General features: G+C 46.4%; 1 protein-coding gene across 2 annotated transcripts in view; it reads left to right on the top strand.

The window, feature by feature from the left end:
- Positions 1-20987, top strand: part of LOC147638956 (outer envelope protein 80, chloroplastic-like) — a 46433-nt gene extending 25446 nt beyond the window's left edge. Inside the window, exons 2-16 of one of the 2 annotated variants that reach the window (XM_086785936.1) lie at positions 14886-14979; positions 15499-15581; positions 15669-15766; positions 15861-15930; positions 17700-17796; positions 17910-17994; positions 18091-18126; positions 18245-18398; positions 18482-18637; positions 19275-19345; positions 19449-19527; positions 19619-19734; positions 19839-19986; positions 20223-20292; positions 20378-20987. In XM_086785936.1, the coding sequence (XP_086642062.1) occupies positions 14886-14979; positions 15499-15581; positions 15669-15766; positions 15861-15930; positions 17700-17796; positions 17910-17994; positions 18091-18126; positions 18245-18398; positions 18482-18637; positions 19275-19345; positions 19449-19527; positions 19619-19734; positions 19839-19986; positions 20223-20292; positions 20378-20532 (1512 nt within the window). In that variant the 3' untranslated portion in view covers positions 20533-20987. Of the gene's footprint in view, positions 1-14885; positions 14980-15498; positions 15582-15668; positions 15767-15860; positions 15931-17699; positions 17797-17909; positions 17995-18090; positions 18127-18244; positions 18399-18481; positions 18638-19274; positions 19346-19448; positions 19528-19618; positions 19735-19838; positions 19987-20187; positions 20293-20377 lie in introns of those variants that run through there. The other variant, XM_086785947.1, reaches the window with a different exon arrangement.
- The last annotated feature ends 5011 nt before the right edge of the window (positions 20988-25998 follow it).

The raw sequence follows: 25998 nt of genomic DNA, 5'->3' as shown, positions 1-25998 counted from the left end.
GAGGGGGGTAGCACCTCCGCTCCCTTGTTACAGACAGGCTCATTTGTTATCTAGGAGTCGCTTGGTGACATCTTTGTATTCACCCGAAGGTACTGAGGCTGACAGTACATCTGCTTATGGGACTTCTATGATATTGTGTTCTAGACACATGAGGTGATGGTTGAGTATGGTTCACAATCGCGCGCACCTGGAACTCTAACTGCAACTATGGATAACTCTATGGAGGGCATAAGTCTTGCGAGCAGTCCTAGAGTTGGTTTGGTTCATGGAAATATGGATCGAACTCTGTTTTTGCATGTATGCATACACTTTTTGAGGTAGAGGTATTTTTGTATTCTGGTGCCATTGGATCCTGGTACCATTGAGAATACATTGGGAAATACTCTGCATTGTGTCATGTGCTGCATGTATGTTGGTATGATACATCAAGTGCTTTATTATGTTCATGGATGCACCATTGGGTGTAACTCCTGCGGGATGGCCATGAAACATATGTGGGAAAGTACTTAGTGGATGTAGTGTTTGGATGCATTGAGTGCTTTCATATGCTCATGTTTTACCATCAGTCATGGGTCCTGCGGGATGCCCATGGGCGTAAGGCTTGCGAGCAGCCCTTAGACTGTTACTTTGGAGTAGGTAGAGCATTTTGAGGAGCATATTGTTTGCGAATGCATATGTGTGTCATGCATATGTGTGCCATATGTAGAATGATGCATGGTTTTGTTTTTGGCTAACACAGTTAACGTGTTTCCATTTGGTTTTAGACTTTTGCTGTAGGTTCTGAAGGAACAAGCAAGAGGACAATGTGGCTTATTGTGCAGGATGATTATTTTATCACTCAGATGCATTGGAGGGCCATTATTTTTGCCATATGGGGTGTCTTTGCTCATGAGATGCTTTACTGTGCCATTGAGTGCAATCGAGGACGTTTGCCATTTTTCAAGAGGGGGGTATGTCACGACCTTGTGTTTTTCTCTGGACAAGATGCGGGTGTGCACGGGGACATGGTGGACAGTGTGAATGGCATCAGGTTGGAGTCAAAAAGGGAGCCCATATGTGGACAACCCCATGTGTGAAAGAGAACAAAAGGATTTTGGAGGGGACAAAGGTTTAAAAACCTTTAAAGTTATTATAAAGCCCTTCATTAAAGAAAACGTGGCCCATAAGCTATTTTGGGGCCACGTGTGAGCTTTTTGGTAAAAGAGGGGCTGTAGGGCAGAAAAAGCAGCAGGCGCCTATCTTTTGTGGTGGGTGTGCTTTTCCAGTCAGGTGTGGCTGCTATGAGTTCTGGAAGAACAGGCCGTACAGCTTGCCCGTACTGATCTGTACGACAGCAGGTACAGGTACGATTGCTGCAGGTACAGCCGGCTGCAAGTACAGGCAGCGTTGATTCAGTCGATTGCTGCGCTGTGGTTGGCTGGTGCAGGTGAAGCCGTCAGGGAACTGTACAGCAGGTACAGGCGGCTGTACAACTGCTGATAGGCGGCTGATTGTAGGTACAGATCTGTACCAGCTGGTACAGTCGGGTACAGCCGGCGTACAGTTTCTGTCCAGCAGGTACAAGTGGGCCAGTTCAGGTCAGTTTTGTACTGTTGTAGGTGGCGCATCACCAGGGTTCATGCGGCGCATAAAAAGCTAGGCCATGTGTGTGCTTTTTGGAGAACGCCGTGTTTTTACAGAAGGCAGAGGTTAGTTTTCCATGAACATAGACATCATGTCGATGGTGTTCATCTGATGGAACTTTCAGCCTTTCTATGCTTTGATTCAGGACTGTTTTGGGACAGTTTATGGGCTGTTTTTGTTTGGCTGCAAATTCAGCCATGTGCTTGGGTTTTTGGCTGCAAGTACAGGTCATGTGGTTATGTTTCTTGGCATGGGAGTGAAGCAAGCTCGCATGGCTGTGTGCTCATGGAGCAGATTGTTTTCTCTTGCTAGAAAGGAACAGTGGGAACTACAGCTATGGGCATCTCTATGTTGCCAGATGTTTCATGAGGGAACAGGTAACTAGATGTATGCCGTTGTTGGCGAGGAAACATGTTTTTGGGTTTCTCCAGGAGATAGGTCACATGTAGGCAGAAGGTACAGGAGTGGACACATGTTTGGTACAGCCTTGCTACTGACAAGACAGGGGTCAGGGAATCCATGACAGAGATGGATAGTACCCTTGGATGGTAGAGAGGGTTTGTAGAGGTGTGTCAACTGTATGGTATGCTGTGTTGTGATGCGAGTACTCTTTTGAGAGACAGTTTGGGAGTCTGTGTTGTGATGCAGAAGCACTGGATGGTCAGGGTGTGATGCTGTTCATAGTGTGAGAGGCTATGGATGGATGTGGCGCCTTGATCATGGGAGAAAGCTTCTGTATGCAGACTCAATGTGAGAGAGTCTTTCGATGTGAGCATTGGCTGGACTTGTTTGTGGATGCCGAGTGGACAAGAAGCCAGATGCAGGATCTTTGCAGGCTTCAAGGGTTCTACTGTGACGGCTGAGTTCCCAGCCTTATTTTGTAATCAAAGCTCTTTTAATCAATTAAAGAAATACCGCAAGGGGCGCCACTGCGATTTGGGGCCAATCGGTGTCCGTGTACTATTTGCAGGAGCACTCTAGCTCCCCCTGTTTGTTTTCCTTTTCTAGGTCCTCAATGGTGTTGAAGTGTTTTATGTGCAAGTGTTTGTTCCACCGCCCTTTGGTTTCTGAAGGCCGGTTTACAGTGGTTTGCGGATGCGAATCTACGGTTGGGACCTAGATAGTGCGCTTGCCTGCACCCTTCTTTGTTTGTACTAATCTTGTTTATGCCTGTGTACTAGGTGATCCTAGGGAGGAGCCCCTTACATGCGTGGAGGATTGATAGGTGGGGGTTTTTCGCATGATTTCTGGTCTTTTCTCGTGTAAAAGCATGCTTTTCTCTCTTTGGTTTCTGAATTTCAGAATCGGCACTTAGTTTCTTGCAGTGACATCCGCTTTATTATCTTCACTTCATCTATGGAGCCTGAACTTCAGTTTGATGATAACCTATCAGACCATGAGGAGCATCCTCAACCCCATGGGAAGCCGGTTGAGTTCAGGAAAACTTGCCTTGAGGGGCACATGGCCAAACTCCGGACAGATTTACAGGTTAATATTCAGCAGTTGCGGGAACAAGTATTACTTATTCAGAGGGTAGTGGTTGGTTCAGCCCCTACTCTAGGTACGGTTGTTTTGGCTTCTTCCTTCAGACTTGATGCTTTTGCGGCTGAGGAGGAGGAGAGGACATAGGAGGTTGTAGACTCTTGGATCAACCGTTGGAACGTGCACTTTGAGTTTCAGCCTTTCCCTAATGCCGAGAAGATACAGATGGTGAGGGGTCTCCTAAAGGGGAAGGCCCTTACTTGGTGGAGAGAACTCAGGGATAAACCCAGTACTTGGGGAGATTTCGAGGCACAGTTCCGAGATGTTCCTCCAAGCGGAGGATGAGTTTGATGTGGTGTCCAAGTTTGCAGACTTGGATATGTGCAACATGTCTTTTGACACATATTTACAGAGATTTAGAGAGTTGCAGTCTCAAGCAGGGCACATGGATGCCACAACTTTTTATCCGTATACATGCATGAGATCACAAGCTCCTTGTGAGGAACAATCATAACAGAACACTTGAGGATGCCATCAAGTATACTAGATTTATGAGGAGACTATGGCTAGCTCTCATCATAGCCTAGGTAGTTTCGAATAGGGCTCCCCAACCTTGATTAGGACCGAATCCCAAGGATTAGTGTTAGGTACAGAACATTCCTCCAAACGTTAGGAGGACGACAACGATTTGTTGCTTAGATGTAATGTCTTTACCCACGTGGCAGCCTAGGTAGCGAACCATGGTGCCCCCAGGAATCCACTGAAAGGCCTCATTTGGACACCAATTCAGGGTCGGAAATGTGCTGATCCAAAAACCACCCTACTTGTGTTATTTGGTGTGGACAGACGAGGTGAGGCAAAACTCCTCAATGGTGGTAGCAAAGCACTGGAGGTTTCCCTCAACGTGGGAGAGAGAACTTGTTGTATGCCCAAAGAAAACAACTCATCGCCTCTGCAACCAAGAGGAAAAAGGAAGGGGGCCAGGAGGCAGCCTTGTTACACAGATCAAGAAATCGGGAAGCAATCTCCTCGCGCCTTGTGAATGAGAACCTAGGTGTGAGAGTGGAGGAATAAAGGTGGAAAGACCCCAAATCTTGGAGGTTGAGAAACCCATCTGCAAACAGGGTGCCCTCCAAGAAATCCCAGGCTTTCTGGAAGTCGAGAAGGAGAGATGCTGTATCCTCAATCGCCAGGTAATCGCCTCCCAACAAGTGAAGATGTTATCTTGGATTGCCCGGCCCTATCCCGGGGGAAACCTACTTGTATGTCATGGATCAAATCTAGTAGGTGAGGCTCAAGGCACAAGCTGATCTCCTTGGCAAGGATTTTGTAGTCTGTGTTAGTGCGAAGCTCCGTACGATCGCCACCCTCTTTTGGGGATAAGGTGAATGAGGCACATGGTATCTTTGGGAGAGAACCTGTATGTATAACCTCATTGAAGGCCGCCCATGGGCCAACCTTTAAAAGGTCTTGTCATGTGCACAGAGTGTATGTAGGGATGGATTGACGGGCGGGCACTCAAGTGTGGATGTCCTGTGACCGGCCAAGAGCCTATTAAAGGGTTGCCAACGTCAGTCAGTTGGTCAGAGTGCACACAAGACTAGCTTTGAGGCTTGAGGTAGCTTGGAGCTAGGCAAGCTGATTGGTGAGCTGAGCTAGGGATGGATTGACGGGGGGGCGCCCAAGTGTGGACGCCCGGTGACCGGCCAAGAGCCTATAAAAGGGTGGCCAAGGTCAGTCAGTTGGTCAGAGTCTCGCAAGTCTTTGCGAGAGCTCTGCGGTCAGGAGCCTGGATCTAGTGTAGACGTGCACCTGCTTCATGCAGCCGAGGTTGGTAACAGTCTCGAGGCCCGCGAGGGTAGCTCCGTGGCGGTATGGGACGTCACGGAGTAGAGACTGGTTGGTGTGTCTTGCTAGTTAGCTCAGCTCGTGGCTCGGTGGGGACAGCCAAGTCTTGTGGGTTTTGCCCACGGCTGTCATGGTTGGGTGGTGAGTCAGGCCTCCATCACCTTCACGTTTTATGGCTTTGTTTTGCAGGTTTTGGGTCATGTTTTAGGATTGCTCTACGAGGAGACGCTTGGGTATTTGAGAGGTCTAGTGGTGCATGAAAAACGAGACTAGGAGTCTGTCACAAACTGGGCGGGAAACTACCCGGAACGATAGAAATAGACCAACACTTCAAATACCAGACAGAGCATGATAACACAACGGAAGAACCATAAACAATACAATAACACCGCACTGAGCTGGAACGGCCGGCCCGCCGTAGGAACATCTTTATTCACATAGAAGCTTTTACAAGATACCAAGGTGCGGGTGCATACAACACCGGATTTTCCACAAAGCAACAACACATCTCTTGCCTAGGTCTCAGTCTAGAGCCAAGATACAAACATAGCTCCAAAAGCCATCCGAAAAACTGTCTCAAAACAGTCCGGTAATCAGCTCATAATCAGCCCATAGACTGTCCATAAAATAGCCCTTAAAACTTTTCAGAAAACAGACCAGTATGGAGCCCAAAACAGCCCCGAATTCCGAGCCAAATCAGCCCCAAAAGCTGCTCCATAAACAGGCCCAAATCTGCCCATGACAAGGCGAGAGAGAGAGAAATGAAATGTTATATTAACGTCTTCAAAAGGCCATAATGACCTATGAGACCAAAAAGTTACATCATGGTGGATCTGATACAATGTCTGGATAAAAAACCAGAAAATGAAAAAATAAAGATGATACTGCTGGCACCTAGAAAATGAAACTGGAACTGGAAGGTAAACAGAAACCCTTATAGGGTGTGAATATAGTGAGGGGGGGGGGTACGCTATGGAGGTGAGTGGAGTACAGTGAGGGGATACAATATCATGCGGGACGGGGGGGTACACTATGGAGGTGCCTCCATCTCATAATATGTGCCGCATCGGACGTTGGCGGATCTCCTCAATATCCTCTGTGGTCAGCACCCTGACTGGGTGTCCCGCATGTCTCGCAAGAATAATCCAAATCCGCCGCTGCAACCTCTGTCTATGCTGGGATGCCCTCCTCCGTAGTCGTGGGCGTCTGGACCACCCAAGCTCAATCGCACGATCAATCAGTGTACCGCTGGTGTGGGCGGTATCCATGTCTTGTTGCTGCTGTGGTCCATCTGGCACAGTGATGGCTGGACTAAAGAAGTCTGTAATGTGCCTTTGAGTCTGGCTCTCTGTGCGCCTAAGCAGGCTATCTCTATATCTCCGCAGCTCAAGCAAGAACAATCCCAAACACCTCTGGTCCTGGTACCCCATGACTCTGGAAAGTGGTCCAAAACCCTCTCTGAATAAACAGTGGAAACGACCACGTATCTCATAGTATGCAGTACAATGGCATATATAATGCAGCTTTGTCCCTGGCTCCCCATGGCATATTCGGCATATCCTGGCCTCAGCTGGTATACCTCTATATCGGCCAATCTCAATCTCAAGTTGGTGTGAGGATGTGCGAATCTGACCGATAGCACATCGTACTGCATGAGACAAGTGTACATCCATGTAACTGGGTCTGATCACAAAACCATCTGCTGTGAGCTGAAGAAAATGCTCTCTGTAGAAAGCCATCTTCGTGCCTAGCTCCTCAGTCGGCTGTATCCATGTCCTCCTAATGTCTAGCTGAACTAAATCCTGACGGATGAGTCTGGTAATCTCTGTCCGTTTGAGAGTGAGAGAGGGTGCCTCCAGAGAATACTGGAAGGGAGGCAATCTGTCCATGCTAAAACCGTGTGCCTGGAACCAAGATGTCATCTGTCCATACCAACAAGCTGTGTCTCCCTGTAAAGCTAACTGTCGGGAGGACTCAAGGGCGAGGCGTGCATACTTGTCTCGGGGGAGATCCCACAAGCCATGTATGTAGGAGACTGATCTCCAGCTCTGCTCGAATAATCTCATGAGGTACCACGGCCTTGGCTCTAATAATCCTAGCAATCATAGATACCAAAGGCCTCTCCATACCTCTCCACCCGCCAGCCCTGTGATGGCCCACTGAAGGTCCCCATATCTGCACTCCATAAAGCATAGCTGATGTCACTAGAGTGTCAAAAAGCCAAAGTTTCGTTCGAGGTTCCTGAAACTGAACCTGCGAACACATCTTCTCCAAACCACCCAGGGCTGCATGTGCTCTAGTCAATCTAGTCTCTGCTGCTCTCCTCATCGAAAACACTGGCCCACTGAATACTACCCCAAGATATGTATATGCATCTGTATACTCCACAATCTCCTGCCCATATGTAAATGTGGGAGCTGATCGCCTAACCCACTGTGGCGTGGTGTTAAACACCATAACCTTGGTTTTGCCAAGGTTGACAGACAATCCACTATCATGTGCAAACTCATGTAAAGCATCCAGATGACGCTGCATACCCTCAGGGGAGTCAGAGATCAACACAATATCATCAGCATATAACAATAGTGGGATCCATGTACCTGCTAGCTGGGCTCCTCTGTCCCCTAATCTCTCAATGTAGTCAGAGGCCTCATCCACATACATACCAAACAATGGAGATAATGGGCAACCTTGCTTCACTCCTATAGTGGAGTGAACTAAAGTAGAGACCCCCTCTGGGGTGCGTACCTGTCCTGCAACTGATCTATATAAAGCCATAATCCCCCATATGAGCTTTGTGGGTACCCCCATCTCCTGTAATCGCCTCATCAATCTGGCTCTGGGTACTGTATCAAATGCTTTGCGGAAGTCCACAAAGCTACGATAAATCCGTCGCCCATGCGACCTGCCCTCCTCAATAATGGCCCGCAGAGTCAAGATGTGGTCAAGAGTAGAGAAACCTCTCCTGAACCCTGCCTGTCCCTCTGCTCGAATGCCCTCTCTCTTTGCCCATCTACTCAACTGCTGCTCAAGAATGGATGCATACAATCGTGCTAGTGTGTGACCAATCATAATAGTGCGATAATTCCCTGGCTCCATAGGGTCCCTGACTTGAAGATAGGCACAATGGTGGACCTACTCCAAGTCTCGGGTAAGCCTTCACACATAGCACGATTGAACATCACTGCTAGAAGCTTTGCCAGCATGTCTCGCATGAATAAAGTGCTCAGCGACCAATCCATCATGATCATATGCTTTCCTAGTCTTCATCCTATCAATGGCCTTCCTTACCATCTCTGCGGTAAAGAAAGTACATGTCTGTGGGCATGGTGCTGGCGGGTCAGGAAAAGGTGTCTGTCCAGGAACTGTATATAGAGATGCTGCATAACTACCCCAGACCTCTGTAGAAGTGATGGCCAAAGCAGGGGAGGACTCATGAAACAAACGCCAAGCCTCCCTTGAATCCTGGCTCAAGAACAGCTGGTATAATTCCTGCTCTAGCTGAGCAAGGAAGGCCCGCTTCTTCCTTCGCACAAGGCACCGGAAGGCAATACGTGACTGTCGGTGAGTAGTGACTCCCAAAGCAACCTCTCGCTGCAGTCGGGCTCTTGTCTCTCTGCACTCCTCATCATACCAGCTGTTCTGGGGCATACACCTAGAACGCTGTCTCTGTCCAGGCTGAGTATGTGGATATGCCTCTCTCGCTGCATCCTATAAAGTCTCTGTCAGTATATGGGTCAGCTCCTCCAAAGGTCTCCCTGGCTTCTCTGTGTACAGACGTCTATAAATCCCATCGCTGTAGACAGCATCAGTCTCTGAAGTAAAAGTATATCGAGTGTGATCTGCCCCTCGTGTCCTCTGAGCTGTGGTAAAGTGAAAAGAGATGGTCAATGTCAACAATGCATGATCCGCTACTACCCCAATGGGCCGAGATCCAACTGTGAAGTCCTCAATGCATGAAACAAAGCTCGGCATGGCCAACCCATGTGCAGTGCCCATATCTACCAAATATCTCCCATACTGTCATGACCCTGTGTTTTTCTCTGGACAAGATGCAGGTGTGCACGGGGACATGGTGGACAGTGTGAAATGGCATCAGGTGGGAGTGAAGATGGAAGCCCATGTGTGGACAACCCCAAGTGTGAAGGGGGACAAAGAGACATTAATTAAAAAGGTTTTATAACCTTTGGTGGCCATAAAATTAATGTTTTAAAAGGTTTCAAAACCTTAGGAGGCCACTAAGTAATATTTAGATGTTACACCACTTTTGGAGGCCCACGTCTCTCTCTTGCTTCTCTCTCTTGCTTTTTGGGGAGGCGTGCAAGTTCTCATGCATGGAAGAGAGGAGTCGGCTGCTGATGTTGGCTGCGCACAGGAGTATCTATGCAGGTCTGTACGACTGTACGGACAGCTGTACAGACAGCTGTACGGACAGGACAGAAAGCAGGCGCATACAGGCTGCTGTGCGTGGAGGGTTTTCTGAAGAAGAGGCGCATACAGGCAGGGGCTGCAGGGCTGCGTTTCTTGCAGGCGGCTGCAGGACTGCAGGCGCACAGAACTGGGTGTGCCCTCTCTCTTTCCCATGCCAACAGGTGGATTGCAGGCAGTGCTGGACAGAGCAGCACATGTTTTTCTCCATGCATACGGGGCTGGACTGCAGGCGTAGAGGGCTGAAGTTCATGCTCTTTTGCACAAGAGACGCTTACAGGTTGGTTTCTCTAGACACACAGGCTGCCAGGTGTGTGCTTTTTGGAGGACGCCGTGTTTCTACAGAAAGGAGGGGCTGGATTTCCATGAACATAGACATCATGTCGATGGCGTTCATCTGATGGAACTTTCAGTTTCTCTTTGCTTTGATTCGGGACTGTTTTGGGACAGTTTATGGGCTGTTTTTGTTTGGTCGCAAATTCAGCATGTGCTTGGGTTTTTGACTGCAAGTACAGGTCTTGTGGTTATGTTTCTTGGCATGGGAGTGATGCAAGCTCGCATGGGTGCGTGCTCATGGAGCAGATTGCTTTCTTCCTGCTAGAAAGGAACAGAGGGACCTACAGTTACGAGAATCTCTATGTTGCCAGATGTTTCATGTGTGAACAGGTAACTAGATGTATGGAGACAGGGCATAAGTTTCAAAGGGAAACAGGCCTAAGGGTTTCATGTGGAAACAGGTCGTAGGTTTCTCGATGAGGAAACATGTTATTTGGGTTTCTCCAGGAGACAGGTCACATGCAGGCAGAAGGTACAGGAGTGGACACATGTTTGGTACAGCCTTGCTACCTTGCTACTGATAAGACAGGGGACAGGGATTCCATGACAGAGATGGATAGTACCCTTGGAAGGTAGAGAGGGTTTGTAAAGGTGTGTCAACTGTATGGTATGCTGTGCTGTGATACTCTCTTGAGAGACAGTTTGGGAGTCTGTGTTGTGATACAGGAGCACTGGATGTGTCAGGGTGTGATGCTGTTCATAGTGTGAGAGGCTATGGATGGTTGTGGCAGCCTTGATCATGGGAGAAAGCTTCTGTATGCAGGCTCAATGTGTGAGAGTCTTTTGATATGAACAATGGCTGGACTTGTTTGTGGATGCCGTGTGGACAAGAAGCCAGATGCAGGTTCTTTGCAGGCTTCAGGAGTTCTACTGGGACGGCTGAGTTTCCAGCCTTATATTGTAATCAAAGCTCTTAAAATCAATTAAAGAAATACCGCAAGGGGCGCCACTGCGATTTGGGGCCAATCGGTGTCCGTGTACTTTTTGCAGGAGCACTCTAGCTCCCCCTGTTTGTTTTCCTTTTCTGGGTCCTCAATGGTGTTGAAGTGTTTTATGTGCAAATGTTTGTTTCACCGTCCTTTGCTTTCTGAAGGCCGGTTTACACATACTCTGTGCACTCCACATCCTGTGAGTGTCTGTCTAATCTCATATCCAGAGTGTCCAGCTCTCTCAGCATCTCCTCTGAGGTATCATAAAAGGCTGTCTGGCGGTTGCCCGTCCGGGCATTAAAGTCCCCTAACAGGATGATGTCTCCATCACTAGAGAACTCCCATATGTCATCATCTAGCACAGAGAAAGGAGACTGCCCTCTAGGTGCTGCATATGTCGATGTACTAGGAGCAAAATAGCATATGGCAATATACAAGAATCTGCCTATGTCGGCCCTCAGTCTCACCCACATATATCTGGCCTGATCATCTCTCCGAACGATGTGTAGAAGCGGTTGCAGCTCCTCCCTGAAAAGAACTGCCACCCCCCCTGATCCTCTACTACTGTGTACCGATCTCGTCCCTACTTTGCAAGCTGTCTCCCATCTGTATCCTGTCACCTGTGGCATCATCTGACCAGGGGCCTGGTGAGTCTCCGAGTAGAAGACTATCTCTCTATCTCTAAAGCTGTCCTCAAAGGCACCTACATCAAGTCTGAGGGATCCATTGCAGTTCCAGGCTGCCAGCTTTAATTTGGTCCCATAGGTCTTGCACCGTCATGTAGAGCGTCGCTCCACGATGACCACCCTCCCTTCTCTATAAAATGCTATCTTTCCCTTTTCTCTTGCCGCCCTAATCTCTGGCATGACTTCCTTCATATGTGCAAGCTGTGAAAGAGTAAGATCGTCACCAAGAAAAATGCCTGTATTCTTTAAAGTGGGTCGCCTCTTCAAGAACTCCTCCTTCGCCTCAATAGAGGGGAAGCGAAGTATGAGAGCTCTTTCCTTTGATGTTTCCCCGTTGCCTCCGCTTTTTTTGCCCACTCTCCAGGCTTTTGCGTGTGCCGGACTGTCAATCCCCATCAACACCATAAGCTCTTTCACCTCCTCTTCAACTTTATCCCCGTCTTTAAGGCCGGTAATCCTTACATGCAAAGCACGTGTACGTCTTCGTTGTTCCTCTTCCAAAGTCATGTTAATGATTGTAGGTGTAGGGGTTGTTCTTTACCCTTCTTGGCGACCTCTATCCACTTCTCCGCTTCATCCATCTTCCTTTGAGTCTTGGTTATGACTTCCACCCATGAGGAAGTCTTTGCTTCGTGTTGCTTCTCTTCTTCCTTAATTGCCCGTACTTGTTCCTTGATAACCTTGAGCTCTTCTATCATGGATGGCTGAATTTCACCTTCTTCAAGTCCACCATTTGCCTTAGCCTCTGCAAGCTCCCTCTGAAGAGTTGAAATCACGCCTTTGAGCGTGTTGACTTCCCCGTGAAGGTCTTTGACTTCTGCTATGAGGTCCTCCTCCTCCTCTTTCCACTGCTTACCCTCATTGAATACCATTTGGAGAAAGTTGGCTTTCTCCTTCCACCATCCCTCCATCTCCGCCTTCCATTCCTTCATCTCCTTTTCCACATTTGTTATCCTCTTGTTTGTGACCATAAAGGTCGCCTTCATCGGGTTGCGCAAGGGGGAAGCCATGGAAGAAGCGAGAGAGAGAGAGAGAGAGTTATGTGGGGGTGTTCGTGGAGCTCGATGGTGATGCGTCTCCTACGTGCGTTAGTCTTCCGCTGCGCATTCTGACATGGTATTAGAGCCCGGGCGTGTGTGGTCTTGGGCGGCTCAGGCGTGTGTGGTCTTGGGGGCGACCCCCCTTGCGCCTCGGTGGCTTGCGGAGCTCGAATCAAGGGAGGGTGTTGGAAGGTTGGTGATTTCGAGCGTGTGATCTATGGCTAGAAGGTGCCTTGGATTATCCCATAAGTGGAAGCATGGGAAGTTGAAGAGCCATATATAGGCTAGAGTGGCACCTTGTCATAATCATCTCCTCGGGCCGGTGTTTTGGGAGGTAGCTCACCGGGAGATGGGAGCCCGGTGGAGGGATGCTGCAGCCTGCAGTGCCTATTGGGGGTGTTCGTGGAGCTCGATGGTGATGCGTCTCCTACGTGCGTTAGTCTTCCGCTGCGCATTCTGACATTTATACCCTTCAGGACATCCAGTCAGCTAGTTCTACAGTAGTCCGCTGTCCAAAAAATGCTCCACAACTAGAAAAATACAGCATTAAATGCTGAAAATGCTGCGCATGACTAAAATAAAGGCTGGCCATCAGGTGCCTCAAACCTGGCTGCTGGGCAGCCTGTGTGGGCTGCCCCACACCTGGCCTACAGTCCCCTAGGGGTTGTGTAACCAGTCGGCTACCTTTCCAAGAGCCCTAGGGCCGTCCTACAACCCCTCCATGGCCATCCCATGGCTGGTGGGTACAGCCAAGGCCTTCCTGGCCCCTATGGGGATGGTTCTACACCTTCCCCATGCCCACATCTGTCCTTGGGGTAGTCCTATGGGCTGGCCCCTTTCTTACATGCAAACCCTAACTGTCCCCTTTCTTACATGCAAACCCTAACTGTCTACACAGTGATCTGGCATCCAGTATCCTACCAAATACATAGAACCACTAACATCATTCCAGAGGGAGACTCATAGCGCATACTGGCATTGTTTCATGTGCAGGACAGTGCATACCTGACCTCGGACGATTGGGATGGAACCTTGGCTGACTCGTCTCGGACTGGACTCACATTTTTCCATCCTAGGTCCTGCACCTTCTGTACAGATATTTCTATGTGGCATCCAAGTGCGGGATGCACGTGACATTCTATGGAGGCAGTCGACCAGCCCTGTAGCATCTCTGGAGCAAGTCTGCCAGCCCTATAGGAGCCATAGAGGTAGTCGACCAGCCATGTGGGAGCTATGAAGGAAGTCGACTTGCCTAAATCAGTCCTCTACTTTGCTTTAATAAAGTCGAGTAGCTATATTTGTAGCCCTTTTCCCTTTTTGCCCAAAATAGGTGAGCTTGCCCAAAAATATCAACTTTACGGCTTTTCTTGGCTTGTTTTAGCCCAAAATACCAACTTTATGCTTTCCTTGGCTTGTACTCCAAGTTCTAGCGCAAAAATAATTGAACTCGTCAAAATATATCAGCTTTTATGCTTTTCTTGACTTGATGTCCAAGTTTCATCTAAGCGCCTCCTTTTGTCCACCTGTCCAAGCCCAAAAACAATAGTATGTCCAGCCCATCATTAATGATATGTGAACACACCGACTTATAAATATTATAAGTCACTTTGATGAATCAAATCCCATGCTGCTCATGCTGTATGGCCATCTTCCAGGCCAAACCATGGCTGTAAAATGCTGTAGCTTTCTTATGTGGAAAATCCCCGTTCACACCTTGGTTCCGCTCAGTGTGTGAAACACTGGTCAAGACTGGTGAAGGGACCAAATGATGACAGAGTCCATCCTCGCTAGGATATTTCCTGCGGGGTAATGCCTAAAGAGCCTGCTCAAGGTCATCCCTTTCCGGCCCTATTGCTAGTGTCATTTAAATTTTCAGCATGGCTGTCTTGTTTGGTTTTGTGCCATCTTGCTGCTGCTTTGATTTCCAATAATTGTTATCTTGTTGTGGGGAACCTTTACTTTCTAACAAATAGTGCAATCGGTCATGTAGTCAAGTATCTGATGATGCTTTTGGGGCCTAGGCCCAAGAGTGATACACATCCAATCTCTGTACATTACCTTCATACATGTTCTTGAATACCAATGCGAAGGTCTTGAATTTGCATGACTCAAAATAGAGTGAGAATGCAATGACGCCAATTATTCCATTGTGGGTTGATTAGTCTTTACCATAACAGGTATAGTCTTCAAATTACGGCTTGCTGAAATTCGTGCTGTGAAAGTGTTGCTCTTTTGCACCTCCCATTCCAGCAACCGTTGACATATTTTGAGCAGAGGGAATGCCATGTTTTGCGACTGACCTTTAATAGATTTGAAGCCGAGCACATCTGTGTCAACAAGATACCACTGCGATACGTCTCTTATAGAGGAGTCGAGGCTTTCCTCTTTATTATGTATTAAAATATGTTTATCCTTATCAAAGGGGACACTTTGTTGTGCAGTGCATCTATAGAAAGTTCATAAACATCTCTAAATTGTGCTGTTAGTTCTAACTAAACAAGTGCATGCTGAAGGTGGAGCCAAATCATGAGCTGAAAGGCCTGGTCTGTGATGGTGCAAATGTTCTTCCCACAAGGATCATAGAAGATGCCTTCAAAAATGAATTTGGTAGGTTTTCTTGGCTGTGCAATTTGAACATTGAAGGCTTCACATATTGGATTTATTGACCGCACAGGGCATGCATGCGTAACATTTTAATTTTTAGTAGGAAGTTCATCTCCTCAAGCTGTGAATGTCTCTTATTTATGGCATTCCCCTAGTGATGGGTGCACAATTAGGGTATCTTAGAGGGCTCAGGTCAGGTAGGTGAGGTGGCTTATGTGAAGAGGAATGGCCAAGGGAAAGGACCCAGGCTATATGATTAAATGTGAAGGCCCAAAACCTTTAATCATATAGATTAATACCTAGGGCATCTCTCCTCTTTACATTAGCAATCTCACCCACTGGTCTACGCCCTCTAGATTCTCTAGTCACGTGCCTGCCCCTAGGGAATCCCGTACATATAGGACGTCATTCAAGCTACCCATGTACAGTTTGTCTTTATGTATGGGATTATCTTTGTGGTTTTAATCACAAAAAGTCTGCTGTTGTGTATGAGCCTGACCATGCTAATGCAAAATTTGACAGGAAAGGTTGTAAATATTCAGCGATTGAATAAGGTGCTGGACACGTTGAATGGGTGGTACATGGAACGTGGCCTTTTTGCACAAGTAGGCAAATTAGTCCCCTAATGTTTTGTTTATGTTCTCAAAAGGTGGCTATGTAATTTGCCATTCTTACTGCTGCATCTTTTGTAGGTTACAGATGTTGAGCTTTTATCCGGAGGCATCATACGAGTCCAAGTGTCGGAGGCAGTGGTGAACAGTATCAATATTCGCTTTCTTGACAGGAAGACGTATGTATTTTTTCCGATCACTTCTGCTTTATCCATTCAAATCTTAGTTATGTGCTCTATGCTTTTATTCTCAACACTTCCCTTGCACTAGCAGTGGAGAGCCGACGACTGGAAAGACACACCCAGAGACACTTCTCAGGCAGTTAACCAGCAAAAAGGGACAGGCATGTGTGTTGGTTGAACATTTTGTATCAAGTTCAAGCAATTCTTAATAAAGGCCTGTTTTTGGCTTGCCTTTTTACAAAAAGCCAATATGTTCTATTTGCTTAGCAATGAGAAGAAAAGATTTTTTAAACTGATTTTAGAAAATTTCATCTTTTCTTTTTTCTCTCCCAAAACTCTCTCTCTCTCTCTCTCTCTCTCTCTCTCTCTCATTGAGGATTTCTTGAAAGAGAAACCTGAGCCAAAACCCAAGAAAAAACAAATACCATGGTCAATGAGGTGATAGCTCAAGTGGTGAAGGTGTTTGCCTAGGACCAAGAGGTCCTGGGTTCAAAATCCCCCTTGGTGCTTCCTCGGCGACCTCGCCTACGGGCAGATAATTAAGCGCCTACGAGCGGTGAAAAATTGGTAACTACGGGAGGATCTTGGGCCAAAGGCTAGTCGAAAAAAAAAACAAATACCATGTGATTTTTAGTAGGAGTGATTGTAATCTTGATACTTGACATTCAGATTTACCAGTAGATTATTAGGATTTTTTTCATGTATGTCTTTCTTTTCTGGACCATAGATTCAGCTCAAGACCAACATGGTCTTGCAGTTATGTATTTGTCTCATAGGTCATTTTGGCTTTCTGTAGATGTTAATCTCTCTCTCTCTCTCTCTCTCTCGGACCTAATACGGATTTTCAACAGAACATTCTAGCGGAAGTGATTGTAATTTTGATACTTGACACCAGATTTACTAGTAGATTATTAGGATGTTTTTCATGTATGTTTTTCTTTTTTGGACCATAGATTTAGGTCAAGACCAACATGGTCTTGCAGTTATGTATTTGTCTCGTAGGTCATTTTGGCCTTCTATAGACGTTAATCTCTCTCTCTCTCTCTCTCTCTCTCTCTCTCTCTCTCTCTCTCTCGCGTGCCCCCCCCCCCTGCCCCCCCCCCCCCCCCCCCCCCCCCCCCTGCACGGCAGCCCTAATATGGATTTTCAAGAGAACATTCTTAATTTTGTTTTGACCATAGCAATATTATCAGTATGAGTTATTTAAGTGCGTATTATACTTGCATGCAGTTGTGCTTGGAAAACAAATAGTGCAATTCCCCAACTATCTACTGTGCGTTTAGCGATAGCCTTCATCATGGCTGAATCTGCCCTTCATCTCTGGACAAATGATAGAAACTCATTTATGGTTTATTAATGAAAATATGTCTACTACAATGACATATCTTTATGCATTAACCTGCACCTACTCTTAGGTGCTGATGACGTGAGTGGGGATGCCATAGAACATAGTCTATGCTTTGCATGATGGAGTTGATGATTTGAAGCTTGGTGAGTAGACTCTCATGGAGTCAAGTCGCACTTTAGTTTTTGGGGAATAACCTGAACTTCCCATTGGTATAGATTATTGATTATATCATTCAAAAATATATCTCACGTAGTCTTGTGTGTGTGTAGAGTATGTTTGCAAGCATGCATGGCATGCTTGCTATATCTTTTTTAATGAAAAATATATATATATTAAAAAAACATATATATATATATATACACACACACACATATACATATACATATACATACATACATGTGTGTGTGTGTGCGCACACACACACACACACATGTATGCATGTATATATATTTATATATATGTATATACATATATATGTATATATGTATATATATATATATATGTATATATATATGTATACATACATACATACATCCTTTGGTGAGTTTTTCATTTGTTTGCATATGTTGATGTACCCTGCAGGTTTACAGTTTGCAGCAAGGCAGGCGGGATGTGGAGACAGTTTTAACCATGGGCATCATGGAGGATGTGAACATAGTTCCTCAGGCTGCTGCTGCTGGTAACACCCTTTGAATTTGGTTGAATACCCTGCCTGATTTCCTATGCAATTGTGAAAGCATGAATTAGTCACAGGCTTCATGATTCCTATTTCTGGATTTCTCTCTCAAACAGACACTGGTATGGTCGATTTAACCATGAACGTAGTTGAGCGTGTGCCTGGAGGGTTTTCTGCTGGGGGTGGTTTATCAGGCAATGGGTAGGAGCAGTGGTTCTTTATTGTAGTGTCTTTTCAAGTCCTTCACGTATTCTGTGCATGCTATATAATCTTATGGTGATAATTCTCCCCTTGCAGCATCACAAGTGGTCCTCTTTCAGCTCTTATTGGCAGGTTTGCCTCTTCTCATCATTGCAGTAGTACTTATTTGCTAGGTCGTCTGTCTGGCAGTGATGCTGTGGCTGATCATGATCAATGATCCAGACTTACAGAGGTTTTCGGCTCTTTGCAGTTTTGCATACTCCCATAGAAATGTCATGGGGAAAAATCAAAAGTTAAACATATCATTGGAGCGGGGCCAAGTTGATTCGATGTTTAGAATCAATTACACTGACCCTTGGATTGAAGGAGATGATAAACGTACATCACGCTCTATTACAGTGCAGGTAAGGGTTGTGTCTGTGTCTGCCAGAGCGTTCACATGTAAGAATATGGTGCTTACTTATCTTGTCTATTACCTCTATGACAGAATTCTCGGACTCCTGGGACAATAGTCCATGGTATCAGAAGAGGATCAACAGGCCCTTTGCACGGGGGTGTCACCATTGGCAGGCTAACAGCAGGGGTGGACTACAGCCGCCCTTTGAGACCAAAGTGGAGTGGTACTGCTGGTATATCTTTCCAGGTAAGAGTTTTGTACAAGAAATTCCTCTTTTGTATGATGCATCTAATTTTTGCTGGAAGACAAAGCGAACACTTAATGGGTTCCACTGTAGCTTTTGCTAGAAGGTTAATGTACAAGAGGATTGCAAAGTCTTATCGTGCATCGTTGCCTATAGGTAGAGTTCATCGTGGGCTTTCGGTGTCCCTACTCAAAATGCCCAATGACCACACCACATCAAGTTAGAAGGTCAAGTGTCCATAATGCATGTTTAAAGGTCCTAGTAGCCTCAATATGGGGTCAAGGAGCAAATGGCCAAAATGAAAGAGGGAAGTGTCCTCTGCTAAGTCAAAGAGGGTCCACCTCAACAAAACCTATAAAGTGGAGGCTCACACCTGCGTATTCTCACGAACTATGTAGGTTTTAGGTCTATTAAAGATAGCCTATGCTTAATCTTCTCATGTTATCATAGAGCTCGTCGAGGGCTTTGTGTTGATACACAACAATGATGCCATGTCATCCTGTCACATTACCTATTTAGTCACAAGGTCAAGGCTCGCCGATTCATGACTAACGATGAAAGAGTAACTAAAGAGAGGTTCAGTTCTATTATTTCTCCTTCTAAATGCAGTATTCTGACATGTGATACACATTTTCTCAGCGTGCAGGAGCCCGAGATGATAATGGATGCCCCAAAGTTGCAGATATGTATGGTGGTCCCTTAACGTTTAGGTGATTATCTACTCTCGTAATGGTATGCAAACCTTCTTTTAAAAAGCAAATTCTGTAGTGTTTTTAGGATCATTTGGTTTGAAAAGGGCCTAATTGTGCACAGTGGCAAGGCGTATGATGACATGCTTGTTGCCAAGCTTGAAACAGTTTATACAGAGTCTGGAGATCATGGCTCTTCTCAGGTAAAGCAAATCATCTCTGTAAACGCTTCCTTTATTTGGCCATGGATCAGTTTGTTGCCCTACATTTCGATTCTGAAATGTGTACCATCAGTTTGTTTTCAATGTGGAGCAAGGTATGCCCATTGCGCAAGACTGGCTGTTTTTCAACCGGTTAAACCTTCGTACCAGACAAGGGGTTCAAATAGGTCCTGCACGTTGCATTGCCAGGTATTTCTAAACAGAGTGCATTTGTGTCTGACATACTTAGTGGCACTGACTGTATCTTCTTGAGCAAACTGAAACAGTATTATGATTGCTTTTAATGTATACAGCTTCTCTGGAGGTACAGTAATTGGAGATCTGGCTCCCCATGAAGCCTTTCCTATTGGAGGCACAAATAGTGTTCGTGGATATGAGGAGGGAGCAGTTGGCTCAGGTAGATCGTGCATTGTGGCAAGTGGCGAGATATCAGTTCCGATGGTATTTACGTTTCTGACCACCTAGATGATTGCTACCACTTTCTAGTGGATGTAGTATCATATGCATATAAACTTAACAAGATATTATGTGCTTGTACATGTGTTAGAATGTAGATGTTCGTGCACACACCTATGGGCATATAAGTGCGTGCATGCGATGGTGTTTTTTCTTTTGTGAAGTATTTCACTGTTTTTTCCCCAGGATTTTATATGATTGCATTGCATCTTTTGTCTCAGTTTGGACCAGTGGAAGGTGCTGTTTTTGCTGATTATGGCACAGATCTTGGATCGGGCCAGACCGTTCCAGGTGAGTGTATGCATGTAATAACGCTTAGAATGTGGACTTGGCTCTTGAAGAAAACTGCATGAAAGTTTCCCTTGTTTACATTTAGGGGACCCTGCTGGTGCCCGTGGTAAGCCTGGAACTGGATATGGATATGGGGCTGGCATTCGAGTAGACTCCCCTCTTGGTCCATTGCGTCTGGAATACGCGTTGAACGATATCAATCAGCGGAGATTTCATTTTGGGATTGGATACAGGAACTAAGAAATGCCTTGCAGAGTGACCTAGCCCAATTTAGTGGCTTGCAGTGTGCAGATGGACACGAGACCAATTTCCTATGAATTATTTTAGGCCTTGGTTTCAAGGAGCAGTCGGCATGCTATAAGAGGGTGAGCTGTGAATTGTACACAAGCTTCGAGGCCGGGTTTTGCCACACTTCCACCTTGTCGTGTAGCGATTTGGGGTCCTTTTTGTTTGCTTTAAATGTCTATAATTCTTTAGCTGGGATTCTTAAATACAAGCTCTCCAAACGTGGTCAATTTACTCCAGGGTGGTTAGAATTTTCACTAAATTACCGTGGTCACATGTAGAATTTCATGACATCGCTTTAAAAGAATTCTTGCATCATTCAATTTTGGACTTTGGAACATCAAATTTTCTGCTTCAGACAATCACTCGATGTAAATGCTCCTCTCTTGTGAATGTTTTTAATGGAAAAATGGAAACACACATGGGCACATCACCCTCGCTAGGTTAATCCTTATGAAATTATGGCATCGGGGTTAAACCATGAAATGAGCCACTGGCAGTAGCAGTATGAACTTCCCCTTCGAGGTCAAACTGCAAGTGATAGCAGAAAAGAACCTGGTTGCATTGATGTAGTGGCTGCCCTACTAGTGCAGTTAACATTAGGATGTAATCATGGCCCCCACACAAGAACATTGTCTTGAAAAAAATGTTGGGTTGGGGCTCACTAACTCTTTGGTAGGGTATCACAAGCTTACCACTCGTGTTAGAGCTTGCTGACTGCAGTAACAGTATCAGAATGTGATTATGGATGCTCTTTACATGTGCAACCATGTGTCTTGCAGAAAGATCGTTTTTAAAGAGAGGCCTTAATGATGATTTCTAATGGTGACATGAGTTGATTTGTGTATAAAATGTCTAGTTTTTTTCGAAGCAGCGCAACATTGCCACTCACACAATCTCGCGCCTTGAGGTAAGGCCATTTCTAGAAAGAGTTCAACATGGGTGCTTCCAAACACAAACTTTGTGCCTTGAATCCTAAACAGAGTTATAAGAAGTACTCTTCAGAAAGGAGTCAACAACATTGCCATGCCAAGTAAGCCCCAAGTGTTTGAAGAGTTCAAGCATGAAGGAAGGTGTTTCATCATAGCTAAAGCGATATACACCGTGTCCAAGACTAAGGATTGCATCAATAGGGGAAGTTTGACTTTTTATCTTGGGGTTTACCTTTGAGCCCATAATATTTGCAATAATCTATGCTGAAAGTAACATAGTAGTGCTAGCTATCCTAAGGTTGTGCTTGTACTTATGCCTTCAATGGTTGTAACTCATGAAAGTAGCCTCCAAGAGAAATTTTGGAGTTCAAAAAAAAAGCTCAGTGACAAGTTTTGGTTTTGTTGAGGTTTGAGGGCTTTTATTGTTTGCTAGGGTACGAATATAGGTTTCAAAATTTGATTTTGTATTCTTTGCCTAAAATTGAATGCATATATTAAAAGTCTCCTTTGTAAAATATAGAACCTAATTTTCAAACCTGTAAACTAGTGCTATTCTTCTAATCCTCAAACGGGAAAGATGAGGGATGTGTTATGCTTGTGTTTTTTGAACTTTCTTGAGCCCTATGGACTACTAGAGTGGGCTAGTAAAAGGTGACAATTATAACCTTTTGTTGCTCCATGATAGCAATGGTTATATCAAAATAAAATGATTATGGCATGTTTTGGTCCTTAAGAGTTGAACACATGGAATTTTTTATCACATTCTCAATCAATATGTTCAGCTAGCATTACATGAAAATGTTGAAACAGACTTCCCAAGTGTTGCAAAATTTGCTCCTTTTGGTATGCAATGCACATAATTTTGTTTTTCCCCTTATACAAGATTTCAAGTAGATGGGAGGATAGCATTGTGTCAGTTCTTTTTTTCCCCCCGTGAAAAAGATCCTTCAATTAGTTAAAGAAAAAACAGTCGCAAAGGGCTAAGTACAACCATGACGGGCTAAATACAACCTCACCTTATATAAGGGCAGGAGACAAATGTTCAAAGGGGAAGAGATGCTTCTCCTCCGTTTGGCTGCTCTGTGAGGAGAAGGCTATCTCATACAGGGGGAGGGGGAACAACTATACAAATGCCAAATGGAGTCACCGTCTTTATATGTGAGGAAAGGGCCAGGCCTCCAAAGTCTCAAGAAGGCTTCCCGTCGCTTCTGCATGCGGTCAGAACCTCCTTGTAGCTTCCCCCACTAACCGCAGAGGGTGTGAGTGATATTGAACCATATTCTCCCGATGGTCTCAGTCGGCGGAGTGTGGGTACCCTTGATAGCCTTGCTACATCTAGCACGCCAGATGTGCCAGGTTGCTATGCTACTGTAAATCTCCCATTGCTGGCATGAGCAAGGTTGCCAGACGGGCTGTGACTGGTACTGCGGGAGAGCTGAAGGCGTAGTCCTTCCCCATCCTCCTCGTAAGTCCTGACCACTCTAGTCTCGATGGCCCAAGTGACAGTACCCCAAGTGATGATCCGGGTCAATGCCCTGTCCATAGAGAAGATGTAGAGAATCCGCTGCCAAATCTGCTGAGCCGTCGGGAAATCCCAAAGGCAATGTCGCTGAGACTCTTGGGGGTGGCCGCACCTCGGGCAAGCTGCTGACCGACCTCCGACTGCCAGCCAAGTACCAACCACCAGACTCCTGTGTGCCATTAGCCAAAGAAAGAGAGAGATCTTTCTGTGCCGAAAGCTGTTCCAAAGACTCTTCCAGAAATCTGAAAGGAAGCGTTGTGATACGCCCTGAGAGACTGCCAGTGTGTTGCTGCTACTGGTGTGCCATCTATCTCAGGCATCTGGATCTTGCGGCCAAGCTGCTCTGTACATGCAAAGAAAGGGGTATCCAAAGTCTCCACCTGATCTGTGGGATCAGGCTAAGTCCACTCTCCAGGGCTCCATTACAATCGCGTGAGAAGTCGACACTCGCAAATCCATAACCGTCAAAGTCTCTCCCTGGCCACCTTGGCCGGTGCTGGATCTATGTGCCATGCATGTGCCCGAAAACCAATCACCCCACCCTCTGCAAGGTGCAGACTCTGAAATCCTCCAAGGGGTGCTTTGATCTCTCTAGTCTGCCATGGGATCCAATAGAAAAAGTGAGTAGACCACTATTCTCATAAGCTCCATGGACTGCCATGAGGATATCGTCTCTAGTGAACGCGCCTAGCCACACCGGGGGGGGGTCGGGTCTAGAATAGGAGTCAGCCACTCGTGAGGAATAGCTGAGTCAATGTCGATGTTGAGCTTGTCTCTACCCCGGATCCTTGTGAGGCCTCTCTCCTACTCCACTTGAGGTAATTGCCTATGTGCAATCCAATCTTTGAGAGACCTGGTTGGTCCCATGCTCAAGGCTCCCTAGGATATGTGTGGTTGGGCCCCTAGCATGTAGCCACTGGGTAAACGGATCAGGGGGTTCCAGATCAAAGGCTACTCCTCTGAGGCCACTAGAACAATCTATCTAAGGGCTGGCTTGAGATGATCCCAAGCACGAAGTAGATTGGCTGTGCGACTTTGTCCTCAAAGGTAGGACTAAAACCACAAGCTCACATCTCTGTGAAGATCCATCTAGTACTCTGTGGCCACGGGCGTCCAAGGCTCGGAGTGCGAGCTGAAATCCGGGCCAAGAGGAAATTCTTCCAAGGCTCACCACCAGGTAGGATTCCTCTGACAATCAACTTGCCCAGCAAGGCACGGTTCTGTATAGCTGGACCGTTGAGGCCAAGCCCCCCTTTGCTACGTGGTTGAATGATCACTCTCCATGCCACCTTGGCCTCCCATCAATTCTGGCCCACAAGAAGTTTCGAATCAAACGCTGTACTTGGCCAATACATGCTCGAGAAAAGGCCCAGCACGAGGTGATGTACCACATGGTGGCAAGCAGTACCTAGTTCGCCACCACCACTCTGCTTGCTAGGGATAGCCTCGTCGAACTCCAGTATAAAAGCTTCTTCCAAATACTCAAAAGAAGTGGAGTGAGTTGTTGCTCAGGAGATATATCAATGCCAACTTGGAAATCGAGGTATCAAACTAGAGTGCCCCTCCAGATTCACTAGAAAGTCTCAACTGGTCGCCAAGTCGGGGTGGGTGCTGAGCTTACCCAAAAACCACACGACTTGTGCTAGTTGATCTGCGCTCCGGATGCACGACATAAAATCTCTATTGCCTCTCTGTTAATCTCTGGAGATTCCTAACATCGCCCAGCAAGGTAGGCTGTTGTGTCACCTGCAAACTCCGAGTCCAGCAGCTCCTTTTGCGTGCGGAGGAGAAGGTGCAATCCCTGAAGTTCGGTCTCCTAGGCGGAGAGAAAACTACTCATGGCCTCATCGACAAAAAGAAAGAGGTATAGTGCTAGAGGACAGCCCTGTCGAACCGAGCGGGAAAGGGGAAATCTGTTGCCTCGGGCTCCTTGAATGAGAACCTGGCTGTGAGATGCTAAATAAAGTCCTAAGACTCACGAATACACTCCATGGAGAATCCCGTCCGACTGATAGTGCCCTCCAAAAAGCTCCAATCCACCCTGTCATCATAAGCTTTCTCAAAGTCTAGGAGTAGCACAATGAGGTCCTGCTACCGCATCCTGGCCGAAGCTATTGCCTCCCAAAAGGTAAAGATGTTGTCCAGAATGCTCCGATCCTGAACAAAACCAATCTGAGTGTCATGGATCAAGTATGGGAGAGAAGGCTGAAGTCACCTGCTGATGGCCTTGGCCAAAATCTTATAGGCCGTCCCTAAAAGGGTAATGGGTCTCCACTGTTGGATCTCCAATCTATCACCACCCTCTTTGGGAATCAAATGTATCAAGCCCTTTGTGAGCCTCTTTGGCATGTCACCTATGAGCATAATCTCATTGAAGGTAGCACAAAGGCCACCTCCCATGAGGTCCCACAAGTTGTCTAGCCTCCCATGAGGTCCCAATCTATCGCGCCAAGTGGGTGTGGATCCTGCCCTCCATGTACTGCCACTTTGCCCGAGCACGAGAGTATGCATACTCCGTACTCCATCGATCACAATGGAGATATCTGTAAGGAGGGGGGAGAGGTACTGCGATAGAGGTATGAATGAACACAAAAAGAAGCACCTCTAGATTGGAGGTCAGCATCTCCCCTCCCTGGTCTTTGTGGGTTGATCTAACAAGCTCCATCCTGGCCAGAGGCCATAGATGAGTAGGAACGTCGGTGATGCGGAGATCCTATAGATGATGTGATAGCTCAACTGCCTGATCCTGAATGGTAGCGGTCACCGACTTTGGATCCCATGTTGTCTCGAGGACGGCACTCAAGGGGAAAGAGAAGATCATCGTGCCATTCTCTGACGTAGAGGGTCTGGAGTGGTGGAAGACCACACATACCCGAATAGGGACTACAGTCTCCTCAAACCTGTTAGTCCCTTCCGTCGGAAGACACCAGAAGAAACTATAATCCACAGGCTGCCCCAAGATCGTGG

Source organism: Cibotium barometz, chromosome 4 (genome assembly GCF_041138505.1).
Source record: "Cibotium barometz isolate CiBa-2024 chromosome 4, ASM4113850v1, whole genome shotgun sequence".
NCBI classification, from domain to species: domain Eukaryota; kingdom Viridiplantae; phylum Streptophyta; class Polypodiopsida; order Cyatheales; family Cibotiaceae; genus Cibotium; species Cibotium barometz.
The sequence above is the reverse complement of the archived record's forward strand: the minus strand, read 5'-3'. Positions and strand labels throughout refer to the sequence as shown.